Below are 19,498 nucleotides of genomic sequence, written 5' to 3'. Positions count from 1 at the left end.
GTTTTTCCCTCAGGCAGTTATATCAAGACAATGTATGTGTGCGTGTATATGTGCATATACATATGTGAGTTGTGTATCTGTACACATACTTTAAAAAATAAATTCTGTCATCACTCTTCTAACGAAAATCCATCTTTTCACTTTTCTAAATCAATTCTACTTTGCTTTTTCTGTTTCAGTGAAATACACTGGACATTTGCTAAGGGCAGAAGAGCCAGGCATGAAAGTCAAGCACAATGACTTCAGAGTGTTCCAAACAGTGGGCTCTATTGTCTGTGCACATTTTCAATGCCAAGGGCATTATTTTGCCAGTGCATAGGGATACTTTATGCAACCTCTCCACCAAGAAGCAGGTAGCAGGGCCACCTTTTTGAATACAGTTGTCTTCTGCAGTGCTCTCCACTATCTGCCTCCAAAAAAAGCTAGGTTCACTCACTGCATTACTTACCAAAACAGGAAGCTTTCCAAAAGTCACCCATGCAAGCACATACCACTTCTTACCCTCTAGTTGTGTATAATTTAATAAAACTGACCATGTAGGATAATGCTGTTTATTAAAAATATAGTCAGGGAGAAGGAAGTCAGTGCATTTATGCAATTTTACATACACATCTGTAGTTTGAGGTTCCATTATTCCAACAGTTCATATAAATCACTGTTTCAGAGAAAAGGAAAAAAAATGCTTTACACAGGAGATCAGCAATTGGTTATAGGTTTGGAAATATGAGTCGGCTTGTAGTAAAAATAAAACCACCTCTTCCATTATTAAAGAATGTCTCCTTTATGCAGAACAAGTCTTTAGCGTTAAGAACTTTTCCTTGCATAAGAATTAACTTGAAGTTCTTGGAAAACAGCCAATCCTGTTTTCTATATTTATAAATGCTATTTTGTCTGGATTTTTTTGAGGTAACAAAGGAAGCATCTTCAGTGATTTGTCACTATGTTATCCTTTACCGTGTATGTCAACTACTGCAATGTCAAACCTAAGACTCATACAAAAGCATTTCTCAGAGAATCATAAATACAGAATATGACATTTCCAAACAACGTTCTCATTACAGCAGGGAAAACAAAATGGATCAAAAAACAAAGCCTAAAATAAATGGAGGCTTGATCATTTTGCTAATAGAGAAATGAACAATAGCATCCAGAATCCTCCAAAAAGGATTTGGCATATGAATGCACTTGTATGAAAAACTCCATCACATTTTTTTTTTTTTTAAATAGACTCTACTCCCATTTCCTGAACTCATGCTCACTGACAGGAATCGAGAGTACAGCCCCAGCACCTGCTAAGCCAGAGGGAAGACGGAAAACTTAAAACTTACACGTGACAGTCCCTCAGTGTGGAAAATCAAGAATTTTGTATCTAATTTCTTGGATACTGAAGTTAGTGCTCTGTCGCTTGGCCTTCGGGGAGAGGATGTACAGGATGTCCTAGGGAAGTCACTCCAGAATAGGGAGTGATCACATTCAGTTGAAGGCACCACTCCTTTCCATGTTATGTACCTAACTCAAACCCAGGAAAGAGGGGCTTCAAGCATAATTACTTTCCTTATATTCTGCTACAGTGAAAAGTTAGTTCTCTGTCACTACTAAGGCAGGGAACCAGAGACAAGCATTAGGAGAAAAAAATGTGCATTTCTTATAATGAGTGGCTGTGTGAAAGGTTTCTGCTGGGTTTGGCTAAGGCATCTAAAACTCCATGTGTGCTCCCAATTAGTCTACTTAGAATTTACAGTTCAGTTTTTTGGGGGGATAGGAAGAGGGAATTACATTTAGCTACCTCTTCCTTCTTAAAGTAGAACAGTTACAAATATGTTCTCATATATAAAGCAAATCAAATCAGTAACTGTCTAAATGACAACACAAATTCAATGTTAGCTATGACTAACATCTGACGCCATCTCAGCAAGAACTAAAGAACAACAAAATCTCAGTTGCTATCCAACTAAGTGTTTATAAAGTATACTAAAAAATTAGTGCTTGTTGATAGGATTACCAAGCAAATAAATTTAAGGCATAACTGGAGTAATAGCAAATTAAGAATATACTTTTTCCCTCTGATGCAATAAGGCCTCTGCCAAGAGATTGCTTTCAAATGGGAAGAGTTGTCCTGCCCCAAATTAACCAAAGGTGCCATGTATTGAAGGAGGAATAAGCTAAAGGCTGAGGCTTTTAAACAGGTAACTACTGATTTTGAAACACTCAGACTTTAGAGTTCGAGTCAAAATCACCATATATACTTATGAGATGTTGGAATCAAGGAGGCCAGATTTGCCAGGGCCGCAACATGGATAAAATGTCAAGTACAGATAAAACATTATTTTGTTTATACATGTCTGAATTTTAACAGAACCCTTTAAAAAATCAGGAACAAAATGCTATGTTCACACAAAAATCCTTGTGCTTAGTTTGCAGGAAGAGATCAGAACAGTTGAAAACAAATTGTTTCAGTCTTTAACTTCACTTGAAGCTGCCCAGCAACTGCTGTTAGCGGTGAAACTGCAGAAACACAACTACCTTCTTGGACTTCAGGGAAAAGCCATTTACTTATCAGAGCCTCTGCAGAGACAGGGAGACAACTCTGCCCCCAACTCCTCTGACAGTTCCTTGCACTTAATGGGGCCACTGCCCAAGTGAACTTTCAGGAAGGGACGTTTCCATATAAGGCCATTTAAGTGTAAATTGACACAGTAATCTATGTCAAACAAACCACTGAGTTTCTTTTGGGTGGTGAGATAGGGAAAAGGGCTTCTATGTCAATGAAATGACTTGCAGAACAGTCACAGAAAATTGATTTCTCAAAGTTCAATAAAAAAACTAGCTCATCTCTCATTTCAAAGAGATGAATTATAGAAAATTCCTTCAAATTTATGCCACAGGCTTAATTTTGGACCTTAGGAAGGAATCTCCTCCCATTTTCTCTTCACATTTTATGTTCAAGTTGCTACTATAAATTGTTTGAATAGCAAAATCAGCCATGACCTGAATCATGGAGATACATTGATTGACTTGCATTGAAAGACATCTATATAACTGAAAGTTATGCATACAGCACAAAACTATAAACAAAAAGGTGAAGCAAACTTTCTTTATTTTCAGGTAAAAACATTAACCTGATGGATTATTGCAGATTTGAGAAATCAGCACATAAAATGACTGGACAGCACTGCTTACAGGTGTTTTTATCTGCGTCGAGACAAAGGCTGAACTGTTTTGTCCCAAGTTGGTATTGGGAGAGGGGAAGAGGAGAGTGGAATAAAGAAGATTATGAACAAAAACTTAAAACATGAGCAAAGAGAAAAGAATTTTTACTCCAACAGGGAAGGAAAACTGCTAATTTTTTTTTAAAAAACTTACATTAATTTAAAACACTCTGGCTGCAGAGTAATAAATACCGGCCAGCCCAAGCTGTAGACTTTCTAACCTTCATAAAAGGAACAAATGAGCTTTCCTTGTCTCATTCCAGAGGCTGTTGCTACTGGAATTGCCATGTAAACAGTCCTTGTGTGTCACCTGGCAAAAAGCCAGTAATACCCTAAACTATATTAAAACTAAGCTATAAGGAAAGTCTACCTAGTTACAAAGATTGAATTATATTCAATATATTTCAATCCAATGAATTTTAAATTAGATCTTAGCTGGAGAGAACATGGGACAACAAAAGCCCATGGCTGACGAAGATTTGAGAACTGTGAGTGTTGTATAGAAAAAAACAAAACAGAACTGTGAGCTGCACAGACAATAATGAATCAGGGAGAGGAAATCAGAGGAAAGTGAAAAGCACATAGAGCTAGTCTACTAAACTACATTTGTCAAATACATGTGAGCTTTAATTTCTGTACTTATGTACAAGAGTTGTCTTTGGAGGAAACAAAACTGCAGACTTAGCTAGATGGATACACACAGCCCAGAATTAAACTGCACAGCGACATTTATTGTTCCAGCCTGGAAAAACATCCCTTTTTTAAATTTCACACAGCAAAGCATGTTAAAAACTTCACTCATCAAATAAATGATAATTTAAACAATAACTTGCTAAAGAAACCTCATCACAACAATGTTTTAGGGCCTGATCACTTTAAGTCCGTGGGGCCATTAATGAATATCAACCAAGTGTCTCTTTATAATCTGCAAGCCTTTTTTCCTACAACAAGAAGGCGTAACATGTTTCCTTGACTCAGGTGATACATAAGAAAAGAAATCATGATTTGTTTCTTTTGCTGTAACAGGCAGACACTGCATTTCTTGTTGTGATCAGGAAAGGTGGAACGACTGCTGCCCTTCTCTTGCTGCTATCAACAGTTTTTCACGCATTATCTCAATGCTTGAATAGTCCGGCAACTTAAGATAGTTCACACATGTCATTACAGAGGGCAAGAAGTCATCTGGGTTTTCTGTTGATTCAAACGTCTTTCGGACAATTGTCAAAGGTGGATTCAAACTCCGGAATCCTGATTAAGAGAAAAAGAAAGATGAGGAAGTTTTTAAAAAACACTAACTGCTGTGTCATACAATATTACACACAAGGTATTCTTTCTTGCTTGGTAACTACACATTCAATATATATGAAGTGTAAGGAACACGCTCTGTCATTTAAAAAATCGATGTATAACATGGAGGTAACTGTTCTTTATGCCTTCTGATTTTTAAAATGGAATACCCACGGTGGTTCATGCCTGTAATCCTGCCACTTCTGGAGGCTGAGGTGGGCCAATAGCTTGTGGGTTTGGGACCAGCCTGGGCAATATGGCAAAACCCTATCTCTGCAAAAATATAAAAATTAGCCAGGCATGGTACTGTGTGCCTGGAGTCTCGGCTATGCAGGAGGCTGGAGCAGGAGGATCTCTTGAGCCCAGGAGGCAGAGGCTGCAGTGAGCCAAGATGGCACCACTGCACTCCAGCCTGGGCCACAGAGTGAGATCCTGTCTCAAAACAAAATAAAACAGAATACCAATTTAACTTCCATTAAGATTCAATCTGAAAAACAGATTTTAGAATCCATTCTCATCTAAGTCAACTAAGAGTTTATAACGTACAAATGGCCTAGAATTTTACCTAACCAGCATTACATGTGCATGAGTAATCCTACTTCAATATGTTTAAGACATTCCCTATGAATTGTCCTGCCAGTGCGTACTGTAAGAAACATGATGATACTGGAATAACTAAGAGGCACTGCAAGTGAAATAAAGAATCTCTTGCTGATGGTACTGAAGTCTCACACCCACAAACACACCCATAGGGAGAGTAAATGCTAAACATCAACATCATACCCACCTCCAACAGGCAATCTTGGGCTACCAGTCACAAACTGGAGAAACAACCTCTGCTGCTCATTATCAAAACTACTGAGAATCTCAAACAAAAACTTCACAGCCCGACTATAACAGAAATAAATATATCAAAATTATTTCATCAGGTTAAAATAGTTGTAATCACATCGCATCACATCACTGACTGTAAACTTCTCAAAATTAGATAGATGAACACTTTTAAATTACATGTATGTTTCCATTATAACGTACTCAAATTTGTTTCTGTTACGGCTAGAATTCAAACGGAATGATTACAGTTGTAATAAGTAAGGCTTGATCTGGTACTGTACAGATATTTCTGCTTTAATATATGTAATAATGTGGAACAGGATTGAATCTGTCTTCACCAACCGCTAATATTTTCACAGAAATACCTGAGAAAGTAACTCTTGGGTTTTAATTTGCCATCTTGAGAGAAATAAGGCCAAAACAGAAGTAAGCATCCATTAACAGGTAGACATATTTTAAAATGAACCACTCCAACTTTCGTTGTTTACATGTGTGTGTGTGTGCGCGCACACATACGCACACTCCTCTCAGCATTCTTGAAGATCAATAGAGAAACTGGAGAACCCCAATACTTACCTGTCATGAGTATAACCGTGATCAGGCCTGCAGCATTCCATCAGTGTCTTTGCATCCCAAGTGTCTGCTTTACTGCCACAAAGGAGCTGATCCAGCTGTGAGTTTAAAGGTAAAAAAGAATTACTAAAGAAACATCTGCTTACCTGAGTAAAAATAAAGGACTACGTGTACCGCACAAGAGTATCAGTCTCAGTACTAAAACCTTCTGCTTGGGACACCTCTTTCTAAAACAAATTGAGCAATTCCATTTCCTTTTTAGCTGTACACTATTAAGTACCCTGCCCATCTGCAAGGACTTGATTCCGGAGAAGCCTTTCCTCTTAAACCAAAAACACCTGATACTCTTGATTTCAGTTTTCCTTTCTTCTCACTACTTTAGGTGTTTTAAATTGATAATCTGCTTTTAATCACGGAGATTTTATAAACCCCGGCTTTCAGAAACACAAAAGTATATAATAACAGATCCCAAAGAAGAGAATATTGAGCTGGAGAAAGAAGTGGGAGAAACAAGCTGAACTAAGACACAGCAAATGGGTAGGTCTTTACACTTTGTAAAGAGAGGCATGTCTATGTTATACGGTTGTTTGTATGGGGACCAACCTAGGTATTACAGAATGAATATTAGAAAGCAATACATGTTTTTATGTCCTTAGAAAATCTAACATCAGTTTCAAATTAAAACCATGTCTTCCTCTGGTTAACTGCTGATTTGCAGAAGACTGTATACTTTGAGAAAATCCAATTTGAGGCCAATTAAATTTAATATCTATTATATAATGCTCACTGTCCAGTACCATACATATATGCATATACATATATATTTTTTTGTTTTGTTTTTAAAGACAAGGCCTTACTCTGTTGCCCAGGCTGGAGTACAGTGGTGCAATCATAGCTAACTACAGTCTTTTTTTTTTTTTTAAATTACTTTGAGACAGAGTTTCGCTCTTGTTACCCAGGCTGGAGTGCAATGGCGCGATCTCGGCTCACCGCAACCTCCGCCTCCTGGGTTCAGGCAATTCTCCTGCCTCAGCCTCCTGAGTAGGTGGGACTACAGGCACGCGCCACCATGCCCAGCTAATTTTTTGTATTTTTAGTAGAGACGGGGTTTCACCATGTTGACCAGGATGGTCTCGATCTCTCGAACTTCGTGATCCACCCGCTTTGGCCTCCCAAAGTGCTGGGATTACAGGCTTGAGCCACCGCGCCCGGCCAACTACAGTCTTGATCTCCTAAGTTCAAGTGATCCTTCAATCCCAGCCTTCCAAGTAGCTGAGACTACAGGTGCATATCACCACACCCAGCTAATTATTTTTATTTTTATTTTAGACATGGTCTCACAATGTTGCTCAGGCTAATCTTAAAATTCCTGAGCTCAAGTGATCTTCCCACCTCCATCTCCCAAAGTGCTGGGATTATAGGCTGAGCTACTGTGCCGAGCCTATTTAATTTTCATTACTCTGTAACAGGGGTTATCCCAATTTTACCAATGAAACAGTCCTATCAAATACAGTAAAACTTGTATAAGGTTATACAGCAAATGGTGAGGACCATGATTCAATTCCAGGTGACAAGCAGTGCCTACAAGTATCAGGCACACTATATGCTTTAAAAAACAGTAGTAAATCAAAGTAGACACAAATATAACTGAGATTAAGATGTTAAGTCAATCAAAAATTTACAGATTCAGTCAATAGTGAATGAAACTCTAAAAACAAAAAGGTTTTAAAACTGAGGGAAACTGGACACATTCTAGAGCCTTTCTATGACATCTCACTCCCAGTGAACAGTTCTTTTGAGTTGGCACTTCAAATAAAGATGGTGATATGGTTTGGCTGTGACCCTACCCAAGTTTCATCTTGAACTGTAACTCCCACAATTCCCGAGTGTTGTGGGAGAGACCCAGTGGGAGGTAACTGAATCATGGGGGCGGGTCTCTCCCAGGCTATTTTCATAATAGTGAGTATGTCTCATGAGATCTGGTTTTAAAAAGGGGAGTTTCCCTGCACAAGCTGTCCTGTCCTGTCTGCTGCCATGTGAGAAGTGCCTTTCACCTTCTGCCATGATCGTGAGGCCTCCCCAGCCACGTGGAACTCTAATGAACCTCCTTCTGTAAATTGCCCAATCTTGGGTATGTCTTTATCAGCAATGTAAAAACAAACTAACACAGATGTCTAGAGAAACCAAGCACATAAATCCATTTCTTCCATTCTCAGAAGTATTCTCTGTATTTGGCAATTAGATAATTTATAATACTTTCTTAAAACTTCAAGGACTAACTTTGGGAAACAATGTCTCATCAAATCTAGGAGGTTTCGTTAAAAAAAAAAAAAAAAAGTAAATCCTCCTCCGTGTCTCTTTGCTTCCACAGAAGTATGGAAACATGCAGAATATGCCACACACAGCACAAGTCCCCATTCTCCACCGAATGGCACTGAGGGCCTCGGCTGACAAAGATGCTATGCTTACTCTGTTGCGTGTGGACCCTACTCCCCCAGTCTCTAAAAGGGGACGCCTATTTAACAATCTTCCTTGCTCAGGAAATTTCCTTGTCTTTCCCAAACATCTGTCCCCTGCTATCAAACCCCCAGTTTTGTTTTTGTGCAAATACAGTCTTTGACTAGGCAGCAATAAACACTCCACTAAATTTATAGGTACAGAACTTGAAATGACCATTTCTTTTAGATAAAAGCTACTCACTTCCTCCGGGTAGAAGTACTGAAGATGACTGAGTGGGAAGACTGATTCAAATCCATCTCTGAACGAATCAAATTGCCTAGAAACACCTTCATTTAGTGCCCAGAATATAACCAGCTGCAAAAAGAAAGTTTTCAAAAAACTGTGACAAGATTTCAAATCTCTTTACTATTTAGTATGTGGCAAAGTACAATGAAACACCCTTCTGGATCACTTTACAAAAAACGAACAAGTAATTCAGTCTGTAAAATACCTGCTAGAAAACTATGTGAGCAAAAGGTCAGGTTGGCATCTAACATGGGGGCCTGACCAATACCAAAATGTAAAAAAATGCCATGTGCATTTATATTTAGTGTTTTAAAAATCCATTTATGGGCCAGGCATGGTGGCTCACGCCTGTAATCCCACCACTTTGGGAGGCTGAGGCAGGCGGATCACAAGGTCAGAAGTTCAAGACTAGCCTGACCAACACGGCGAAACCCTGTCTCTACTAAAAATACAAAAACTAGCTGGGGGTGGTGGTGCACGCCTGTAATCCCAGCTACTCAGGAGGCTGAGACAGGAGAATCGCTTGAACCTAGGAGGCAGAGGCTGCAGTGAGCCAAGATTGCGCCACTGCACTCCAGCTTGGGCAACAAGAGCAAGACTCCATCTGAAAAAAAAATAAAAATAAAAGTCCACTTACGTAAAACCAATGGTTTATATTACATTCCTTTATGGGAATCAAAAGAAAATTTCCCAAGAGGATAAAATGTTATTTAGAATTAAAGGTAATGCTTGAAGAATGATAATTAGCCACTATTAAGGATTTTTATTTTATTTTTTTGATATGAACTCTGTCACCCAGACTGGAGTGCAGTGGCACAACCTCAGCTCACTGCAACACCCCCCCTTCTGGTTTCAAGCGGTTCCTCAACCTCCCAAGTAGTTGGGACTACCAGCACGTGCCACCACGTCTGGCAAGTTTTTTATATTTTTAGTAGAGATGGATTTTCACCGTGTTAGCCAGGATGGTCTCGATCTCCTGACCTTGTGACCTGCCTGCCTTGGTCTCCCAATGTGCTGGGAATACAGGTGTGAGCCACCACACCGGCCCAGGTTTTTAATTTTTCATGTAAAATGTTTAGTTCTAAATCTGGTTAAGTTCTTAGAACCTAACGTGTCTGCAGTGTGCTTCCTAGCAGAAGCAGGCAAAGCCTGGAAATGAAGTCAACATGCAATTGAAGGATAAGAAAAAGCAACTATTCCTGGTCCAATGTTATCTAGTCATCGCTGACTTTGGGTAACCCACTGGGTAGAGAAACAACATTTTCAGATAAAAATGAAAACATTATTATTTTGTTGACAGAAAGTTATCAGCATTACTATAAATTATCTTGAGATAACCTTAATCTAAATGTTAACTCATTATTTGCTAGTAAGATGGAAGAATAGCTTTCACTAAGTCAGAAGAAACGGGATGAGAAGACAGTCCTACTGAATATTAAAAGAAATTACTTATGAATCACAGAACTGTTAAGTAACAGGGGATTATGGTTATTAATATTATTGGCTTTTTTAAACAGTTCTGTCGCCCAGGCTGTAATGCAGTGGTGTGATCTTGGCTCACTGCAACCTCCACCTCCCAGGTTAAAGCAATTCTCCTGCCTCAGCCTCCTGAATCGCTGGAATACAGGTGCGTACCATCATGCCTGGCTAAGTTTTGTATTTTTAGTAGAGACAGGGTTTCACCATGTTGGTCAGGCTGGTCTTGAACTCCTGACCTCATGATCCACCTGCCTCGGCCTCCCAAAGTGCTGGGATTACGGTTGTGACTCACTGTGCCCAGCTGGTTATTATGCAATCTGTATTCTCTCTCTCTTTTAAAACCGATGAAGAAACTGAAGATGAAGTTTTTCAGAGGCTCCATCTAAAGGCCCACAGCAAGTTAAGTGGAAAAGTCAGTTCGAGGGGTAGGTGGCCACTCTGACCTAAATCCAATGCCCTTTCCACCCAATGTCAGGAATAAACCAAAATAAACTTTTCAAACATTGGTAATAAGGAACTATATAGTTGTAATTTAAAATACAAATTGTGTTCAATGTAAAATTATTTTTCTCCAATTTAGCAAATATAATCAAGCATCATATATACATATTTTTAAGAGAAAGGGTCTCGCTCTGTCACCCAGGCTGGAGTGCAGTGATGCAACCTTGGCTCACTGTAGCCTCTAATACCAGGGCTCAACTGCCCTCCCACCTCAGCCTCCTAAGTGGCTGGGACTACAGGCTCATGCCACCACACCCAGCTAATTTTTCCATTTTTTTGGAGAGACAAGGCCCCCACTTTGTTGCAACAGCTGTTCTTAAACTTCTGGCCTCAAGTAATCCTCCTGCCTCCACCTCCCAAAGTGTTGGGAGGATTACATGCATGAGCCACAGCGCCTGGCCCGTAAGTTAGTAATTTGAAAGGCGTCACCAAACATAGAAGTGTGCACTGCATGTGCCTGGAGTAAATTCTGTCAACTTAGCTGCCTTGACAGAAATGCAAAAATGCAATTTAGTAAGAACATAAATGATACCTCTTTTCACTCATTTTTTTAAAAACTAAGAAAATGTAGTGTTATTAGCTTGAAGGCTTGAGGAAAAATAATTCAAGGTTATATAAGACAAGAAATATCTGATATGTGCACTCAAGAGCAAAGAGAAACTAGGGCCTCGTAAAGCAGCCTTCATGCAGTGGACCTGGGGATTGGCAGGTCTCAAGCCACAGCACGTGCAGCCAGAAGCAAGGTACAATCAGGCAAAGTCCTCCGTCCTCACAACTAGCCTACCACCAAAAGACGCACAGTTACATACTCTTAGATACTCCTCTAAATTGTGGATAGTGACTGGTATATCCTTCCCTCCTTTCTTCAGCTCGATATTGGGAAACCCTGGCAAAGTGAAGTCCAGTCCTAGATCTTCAACAGAGCAGCCATTCATAGTCAGGGTTTCTAATGCATACTGTAGACTCTCTTTGGTCTAAAAAACACAAATGGGGGAGAAATGGTGTCAAGCAAAATTAACTCATTTTGTTTAAAAAAATAAAAGATACCCTAATAAAGTTGATGGGTTCCTTTAACTCTTGGCTAATTTTTTTTACTGTCATAATTTACATATGAACAAGTCACTGAGATCACAAAGGAAATAAGTGTAAGAAAAGAGAGATGAAATGCTTCTTATGAGCTGCTTCTGCTCAATTTAAGCACACGCAAATCAAATTTCACAGTAAGTGCATAACGGGTTGCATACTAGTTAACTTTAAGAATGTGGACTCCAGAACTGGAAAAACTTTTCATGAATTTTAGGCTAATCTTGAATTCAATACTGTCTAAGTATATAGCAAATACTGACAATGCAGTTGGGAAACTGTAAACACAAAAAATGTACTGTATCTAGTGATAGTAATTAACTTTTTCCTCCTGCAAAGCTCAAGTCTACAGCATACCCTTGAGAGGCTTCATTCAATCACTTCTGGCCTCTGATACATAACAAATTTGTATCCGTGCAGCAACATTGTGATTTAAAAAAAAAAAAAAAAAAAAAAAAAAATGGTTCCAAGAAATTGCTAAGAGAAGACAAGCAATATTCTGTAAGATGATGTTAAAAAACAGTCTTATTACTTGCTGTTTTAAATGTCTCATATTATGAAAGGCCTATGTAAATTTTTTTAAACTTAGGGATCAAAAACCAACATACAAAAATGCAAATTCCATCTAAAAATGAAGACATCAAGCATAGGAGAAAGACGACAGATGACTTTCCAATGAAATTCCTATAGGTTAACAATTAAAGTACAGAAAATTAGTCATTTAAACTAGACATGGTTAGAAGTTCTGATTAGTAAGTCATTTTTTAAAGAGCAAACTAAATGCTGTTTAGGATTCCAAATAATTCAGAATACCTAGGAGGTGGCATATTACTTAAAAGTGAATAGTCACTTTTATTTATACTTTAATAAAGTATAAACAGTAAACTTTATTAAAGAAACAGATGTGTTTTTTTTTTTTTTTTTTTTTTTTTTTTTTTTCCAGAATGTCACCATTCTCTTGTTCACAGTTGGTTTTAAGTCAATTTTTGGGGTGTGGATTCTGTGCCACTCATTTTATACTTTCAAATTGACAACATCAGGAATAATAAAAGATAGAAAAAATATCAAAAACAAAACAAAAGACTACTAACAAGAGAACTGTGGCAGCATACTGCATTTGAGATGCATATATAACGGAGCTGCATGGTGTGCAGGCACGCAGACAGCCTGGGTTTCAGTTCCTCCTCTGCATTCTCTAGGTATGTGACCTTAGGCAGGCTGCTCAATCTGTCTGCCTTCATTTGCTTACCAGTAAAATAGAGGTAACAACAATACCCTAATCTCACATGGTTGTTGTTGGGATTAAATAAATTCACATATGTAAGGTATCTAAAACAGGGCCTCCAGTTTTACTGTTTTTTGGTTCCTCCTTTTTGTTTTGCCATTATTTACCGAAGAGATAATCCTAAACAACACTGTAATAGTTTAAAACTTACCAAGTTGCTAAGTGAAAACCGAAATGGTTCTAAAAATTCTAAAATGACAGATTTTGTACAGAAATGGTGGAACTAGCCTTTTTGAACACCAATTTCTCTTAATAGACTTACTTTTCCAAACAGCACCAAATAATTAACAATTAATATGGGAACTAAAGTGAAACTCCTTACATATCTTCTCTATAATTAAAAGGCACTCTAAAATCTCATCCCTCTATTGTAAGATCCTCTCCAACTCATCAGGAGAGGTGACCCTCTCGCCCTCACTACAGAATCTCAACTTGCTATTCTTACTTTATTTAATTTATAAAATGAGAACTGATTTTATATTGGTCCATGTTACCAGCCCAAACAGAAGCTTTTTGGATCTGTGCCACAAAAAAGCAGAACCTTGTTTTCTTCTAGTATCAGATATAGAACAATTATTAATCTCAGATTAAGTTAATTTATCTATTGTTAATTATATACATTAAAAATATACAGTAATGATACAAAGTTCAAGGTTATCTATGAGATGTCACAGAGAAACCACAACATGTATTACAAGAAACAGTTGTTGGCACTCACTGTGACCTTTTAAAAATATCTGCCCGGCCGGGCGCAGTGGCTCAAGCCTGTAATCCCAGCACTTTGGGAGGCTGAGGTGGGTGGATCACGAGTTCAAGAGATCGAGACCATCCTGGTCAACACGGTGAAACCTTGTCTCTACTAAAAATACAAAACATTAGCTGGGCATGGTGGCGCATGCCTGTAATCCCATCTACTCCGGAGGCTGAGGCAGGAGAATCGCCTGAACCCAGGAGGTGGAGGTTGCGGTGAGCCGAGATCGTGCCATTGCACTCCAGCCTGGGTAACAAGAGCGAAACTCTGTCTCAAAAAAAAAAAAAAAAATCTGTCTGAGATCTCTAGAAACAAGACTGTTCATAAAATAAGCTACCTTTCTTGAAAATAAATCTGTTCTGTGAATAGTTATACTGATTCAAATGCTTACTAAAAGATGATATAATATCTGCCCAGATACATAATATGTCCATCTAAAATTTAATTGAAAGGAGTTCTTATTTATGGTTTGATTTAGAATTACATTTTATTTGCTAATCAAGATGTTTATAACCTGCTGTAAATATAGATGTGACCCACTGTGAAATCATATGCCTTAGTATAAAAGAATTAAAATCTAAAATAAAACATTACTATAACAACTGAGTCAAATACAAACCTTTAACAAAAACCTCATTTTTCTAAAATAAAGATTTAATCCACTTGACTGTTTCTTCTAAGCCTACCTGGGATTTGTCTTGTTCGAGTCTTTTCTTCTGTCTGACGATGTCTTCTAGGTGATAAACTGATCTGGCTACAACTGGATCGATGTCAAACAAATCATGTGATGTCAATGAAGTTTCTTGCCGTAGCATCCATTTATAAAAGGGTAAGCCAAGGGGAAGGTCCACCTGAAATGGAATATGCATAACATTTAAACTGTCACACTGAGCTTCCAGCATTACCTCCATCTAAGGCACTTCAGGAGATCATTTAAATATTAATACGGCAAGTAATCCCCAAGGAAAATAAAATTCTGTAGTTAGGAATTATTTTTCCCACTAAACAAAACTGATTCTTTCAATTTGGGGCTCTAACCATTGTGAAATATTTAAGGAATTTTTCAATGGTGGACATACTCTCCTTAATTACATGAGACTCTGAAACACCAAGAAGTGCTTGAAGAAATTTACTCTTTTTTAGATTAAGTACATGCTATTCCATTGTAGTCTGTATTATTGAATATCCCAGAGCAAAAAATGTTAAGGGAAAAAATTTACTTTATTTAAAATAGAAAACTAAACGGAACTTCTAAAATAAGGGATAAACTGCCCACTCTTCAGTTAAAGTGAACTTGTCAACTTGGCCACAGATGAAAATGTTTTAAACATACTGACAAAGTGCCTCCGAAAATGTGAGAAGAGCTTGGTGGCTCATGTCTGTAATTCCAATGCTTTGGGAGGCCAAGGTGAGAGGACTGCTTGAGGCCAGAAGTTCAAGAGAAAAAGAAATGAAGAAATGTCCAGAAACATTTCAACCTCTACGAATACTGATCACTTGGGTTATTTTCACAATAGCACTCTAATGTAAATTAACTGAAGGTTAGTTACATGCACAAACTTTCATACTGAATTGTGAAGGTAATGTCAAACTTTGCCCTGGGAGCTGGAAGAAAAACTTGGAATCTTGGACAGTGGGACAGTCTCACCCCTGCCCTAGTGAATCAGAATTGGCATTTTTAACAAAATCCCCAAGTAATTCATATACATACTAAAGTTTGAGAAATACTGCTCTGAAATCCAGCAGTAAATTCAGGGGACTGAAGTACTTGTGTAGAACATTCTACACCAAAATTGCAAAAAGCAAACCATCCTTAACTTACCAATCTGAAATCCATGATAGCCTTGGCCATTAATTTTCCTAAGAAGCGAAACTTCATCTTAACCTTTGCGATATGAGCTGGCTTAGCTGTCCTACCAAAGGGAAGCGCAAATAGGCCCTGGAGGTTTTGAATATACTTGGTCCCTTCTTGGCTTCCTGAAAAACAAGCAATTCACCAAACTTTAGATGCTGTTTCCAAAAACAGAACCAAACCTGGTAACTAAGAACACTTAAGAAATTAAGTATTCTCAAAATTGGAGCGCAGATCACTGAATGAAGTCCTCTAGAACTGGACAGGCCTTCCCTATTTGATAAATGAGAAAAGAGAGGCTAAAAGAAAGCAAGCACAGTTGTCCATCAGAAATCAAATATATTTAACAAACTGTCAGAGTCCATTACCTGATCTGAGTAACACAAACCAACTAACTTACAGATAGGCATTACCTTTTGGATTGCTAAGAGTTACTTCTTCACCTCTCCAAAGACCCAAGTCAGCTCTCTGTAGTTCCTGAGATACAAGTGCATAAAACTCCAGTGTAGGCCCAAGACCTGTACCAACCTACAGAAGAACACAAGTAGAATGATTTCAAATTTTAGAAACTGTGCTTTTTTACTGCCAACCTCCTGAAAATGTTGGACACTAATGGCAACTGTTTAACAAGACGCATTAGAGATTATTTTCCAAAATGTCCTGATTAGATTTATCTTTTCAGTTCTGGTCTCCTGGAACAAGAGCTAGCAACCCTTTATTATTTCCTACGTGCTAACACCCCAACATTTCAGTTGAATGGTTTCAGGTTATACTCACAGAAGTGTCCCTGTGGCTATGTACCTTTCCTTCAGGGAACGTATGGCACTGTCTGTGTATGGATGTCTTTCCCCTTTTTCTCTTTAGTGAACTGTTATCCTAAACCAGCTCAAATGTCACCCTCTCAAGGGGAAGGCTGCCCTGACATCTGCTCCCAGTTAATCTGCTCCCTTTTTCTTCAGGCTTATTTTTCAGCTATTTAAATACTTACTACATTACTTTACCACAATTTCAGTATACGCCTGCATATTTCACAGGATAACTGTTTTGGTCACTGTGTATCTCTTATAGTATATGACATATAGTAGCCATTTAATAGAGATATGTGGAATAAAATACAAATAATGGAAGGTCTGAATCCACACCAGCACAGATAGGACTGCCAGCCTCACACAGGACACCAGGGCTGCTCAACTCCCAGGGTGCACTGGAATCCTCAAAGCTTTATCAGCATGCACACATAGCGGTGTCCATCCTGAAGATTCTGATTTGGCAGGTATAGCTTAGAGCCTGGGAACTGGTATTATTAAACAGGCTTTGAAGGTGACTGTGGAGCCTAGAGTAAAACCACTCCTGATGTGGACATGCTTGAAGCAGTGTTCATAGCTTGGTCATTCCTTCATGTTCTGTCAAGTTCCCACCAGATCGGACCACAATACAAAGATATGCAGGTGGTGACAAGTTCATATCATAGGTTATATGCTAAATCTAACTGTAACCCTGTCAAGAAGGCAACACGTCGTATATAGATTACTCATAAACAAAGGGTACTATTTTAACATTATTACAATTACCTAAAAAATGACCCACACTAGCTTAAAAGATTAGAGGTAGTCCATCAAATGTTTAACTCTTTCAAAACAGAGATCTGCTTGGACCTGGTGGTGTTTCCTGATTAACCCCTAACCCTATTAGAATTCCATACCAGTAAATGGTTATCACTATTAACCCCAAAATGAATGCTCCAACCAAATCCTTAAGACCTGTCCTTGGCCCTTCTCTAAATCAGCAAAACCCAATCCATCAGTAAATACAATACGTGCTGCCTTCAAAATACATTCTGAACTCATTAGCAACTTTATCCAGCTGCCATCTGTCACCTGCTCTACCAATAAAGCCTCCTAGATGGTCTCTGCACTAGCATTCCCGCCATCTCACCCATTCTCGTAGCAGCAAGAGTGATCCCTACAAAACTCAAGTTCATACCATTCCTTTGTCACTCTCCAAAGGTTTCCCATCTCATTCAAAGCAGAGCTTCAGTTCTTACCACGGCCCACATGACCCCTCACCATGTTCTGCCCACCCCCCTCAGTCTCTTTGACTCCTATTACTCTGTCCTTGCTTACTATGCTCAGGCCACACTCATCCTCCAACAGGCCAGGAACACTGCCTCTCTGTTCTTGTGCTAAAGATACTCTTCCCCAGACCGCAATGACTTGCCTCCACTCAGTGTCCTCAGATCACCCTACACTTCCCCATAATGCTTCATCCTCTTATTTCGTTTTACTTTTCTTCCACACAGCCTAACATATGTGTGTACATGAATGTGTGTGTATGTATTGGCTCCCCAATCTAAAAGATAAGCTCCATCGTGGGGGTGGGGGGCACTCTGTATATTCTGTTCTGCACTGAATCCCAGGCACTGGAAGATTGAGGAACAAACGAGAAGCAAAGAAAAACCTGCAGTAACACATGGTATCCACCAGATGGTGCTAGTCAATTCTCCTTTTGGCATAAATTATCCCAGGTTCAACAGAAGTCGCAGATCAAATTAGTCTTTTTCCTTCATCCAGTGCTGTTGTTTCTAGAAGGATTCTTAAAATATTAAATCACTAAAAGCACTCCCTCTGTGAGCCTCTGCAGAAGGTGGAAGGCCCAGGTCATGTCTGCTTTGCTGTTACAACCTGAGGCTGGCCAGCATCCCCACAGAACAACCTGATCTTTTCAGGGATTATCATTCTACCCAGCTATACCACTGAAAGGGTAGGTACTTGATTGTGCTTCATTTTTCTTTTTAAAGGAAAGTACAAAATCCTAGAAACAGAAAATAAAAGTTTGACGACTTGACTTAAAATGGAATCTTTTTCTCTTAGAACTAACACATACTAGCACTTACTATGGGACAGACAATGTTCTGAGTGCTTCATATATTTCAGCTCATTTTACCATTCTAACAACATGAGAGGCAGGTACAGTAATTATGTAAAGGGCTGAGAGGACACTGATGAGTTTATGTTAACTTGCCCAACTTCACACAGCCAGGCTCCACATTCCCTGCTCCTGATCTTTCACCTTCTCAAAAGGAGACTGGGTCAATGGGTAATTTGTAACCCCAATCTTTGGGGTTTGGGTGGCTTTGTGAGCCCAAAGACTGGTATAATCCTTCCCTGACTTACCAATCATTCCAATTCAAGTAGGAGCCCACACTGTGACCTGATATTTTGATTAGGATTCTTCTAGAGCTAGTTAGAAATTCTTCCTAAAGGCCACTAGCTGACTTGTACAGCTGAATTTGAATCTCAACCTAAAGCCCTATGCATCTCACAAAACCAGTGCTTCTGAGGTAGGGGTGAAGGTACTTCTCCCTTCCCCAGTGAAGCAGCTTCTGGAATCTTTTCTGAAGTCAACAGGTAAGACCCACAAAGGATGAGCATAAAATCTTGACTTTACATTAGCAAACCAATCCTATTCCTTAAAACAGTCTGTGTGAAGCCATTTTTAGCTTGTTTAGGTTTCATGCAAGAGGCAATTTTCAAGGAACCATGAAGGATGAGAGAGGAAAGACATTTCCTGGCAAGAGAAAAATATGCTAGAGTAAGAAAGTAGAATCCATGTTTAAAGAGAACAAAAACACACCAAGATGGTTAGAGCAAAGGTCCTGCAGTCTTACGAGAAAAAAATTTGGATGCATCAACATATAAGAACTGCATCCTCTAACCAACAGCCATGGTCAAGCTAGATTCAAAAGATCCCAATCTCTTATGCCAGCAGTCGAGAGCCTCCACTCCATGTGGCCTGCTATTTATCCCCGCTCTCCCACCACTTCCACAGTGGTACTAAGTTCTGCCACTCACCACCAAGCCTGACCCTTTGGTCAAACCCCATCTCCTACTAGAAAATGG

At 39.0% G+C, this 19,498-nt stretch overlaps 1 protein-coding gene across 30 annotated transcripts in view; it reads right to left on the bottom strand.

The window, feature by feature from the left end:
* Window positions 1-537: 537 nt before the first annotated feature.
* Window positions 538-19,498, bottom strand: part of TRIP12 (thyroid hormone receptor interactor 12) — a 166,499-nt gene continuing 147,538 nt past the window's right edge. For all 30 annotated transcript variants that reach the window (XM_074398915.1, XM_039469656.2, XM_039469654.2 and 27 more), the window contains 8 exons: window positions 16,013-16,127; window positions 15,570-15,724; window positions 14,434-14,598; window positions 11,438-11,602; window positions 8,604-8,717; window positions 5,907-6,001; window positions 5,284-5,387; window positions 538-4,457 (listed from right to left, as the gene is read on the bottom strand). In XM_074398915.1, the coding sequence (XP_074255016.1) occupies window positions 4,261-4,457; window positions 5,284-5,387; window positions 5,907-6,001; window positions 8,604-8,717; window positions 11,438-11,602; window positions 14,434-14,598; window positions 15,570-15,724; window positions 16,013-16,127 (1,110 nt within the window). In that variant the 3' untranslated portion in view covers window positions 538-4,260. The remainder of the gene's footprint in view (window positions 4,458-5,283; window positions 5,388-5,906; window positions 6,002-8,603; window positions 8,718-11,437; window positions 11,603-14,433; window positions 14,599-15,569; window positions 15,725-16,012; window positions 16,128-19,498) is intronic.

Source organism: Saimiri boliviensis, chromosome 5, assembly GCF_048565385.1.
Source record: "Saimiri boliviensis isolate mSaiBol1 chromosome 5, mSaiBol1.pri, whole genome shotgun sequence".
Classification (NCBI taxonomy): domain Eukaryota; kingdom Metazoa; phylum Chordata; class Mammalia; order Primates; family Cebidae; genus Saimiri; species Saimiri boliviensis.
The sequence above is the reverse complement of the archived record's forward strand: the minus strand, read 5'-3'. Positions and strand labels throughout refer to the sequence as shown.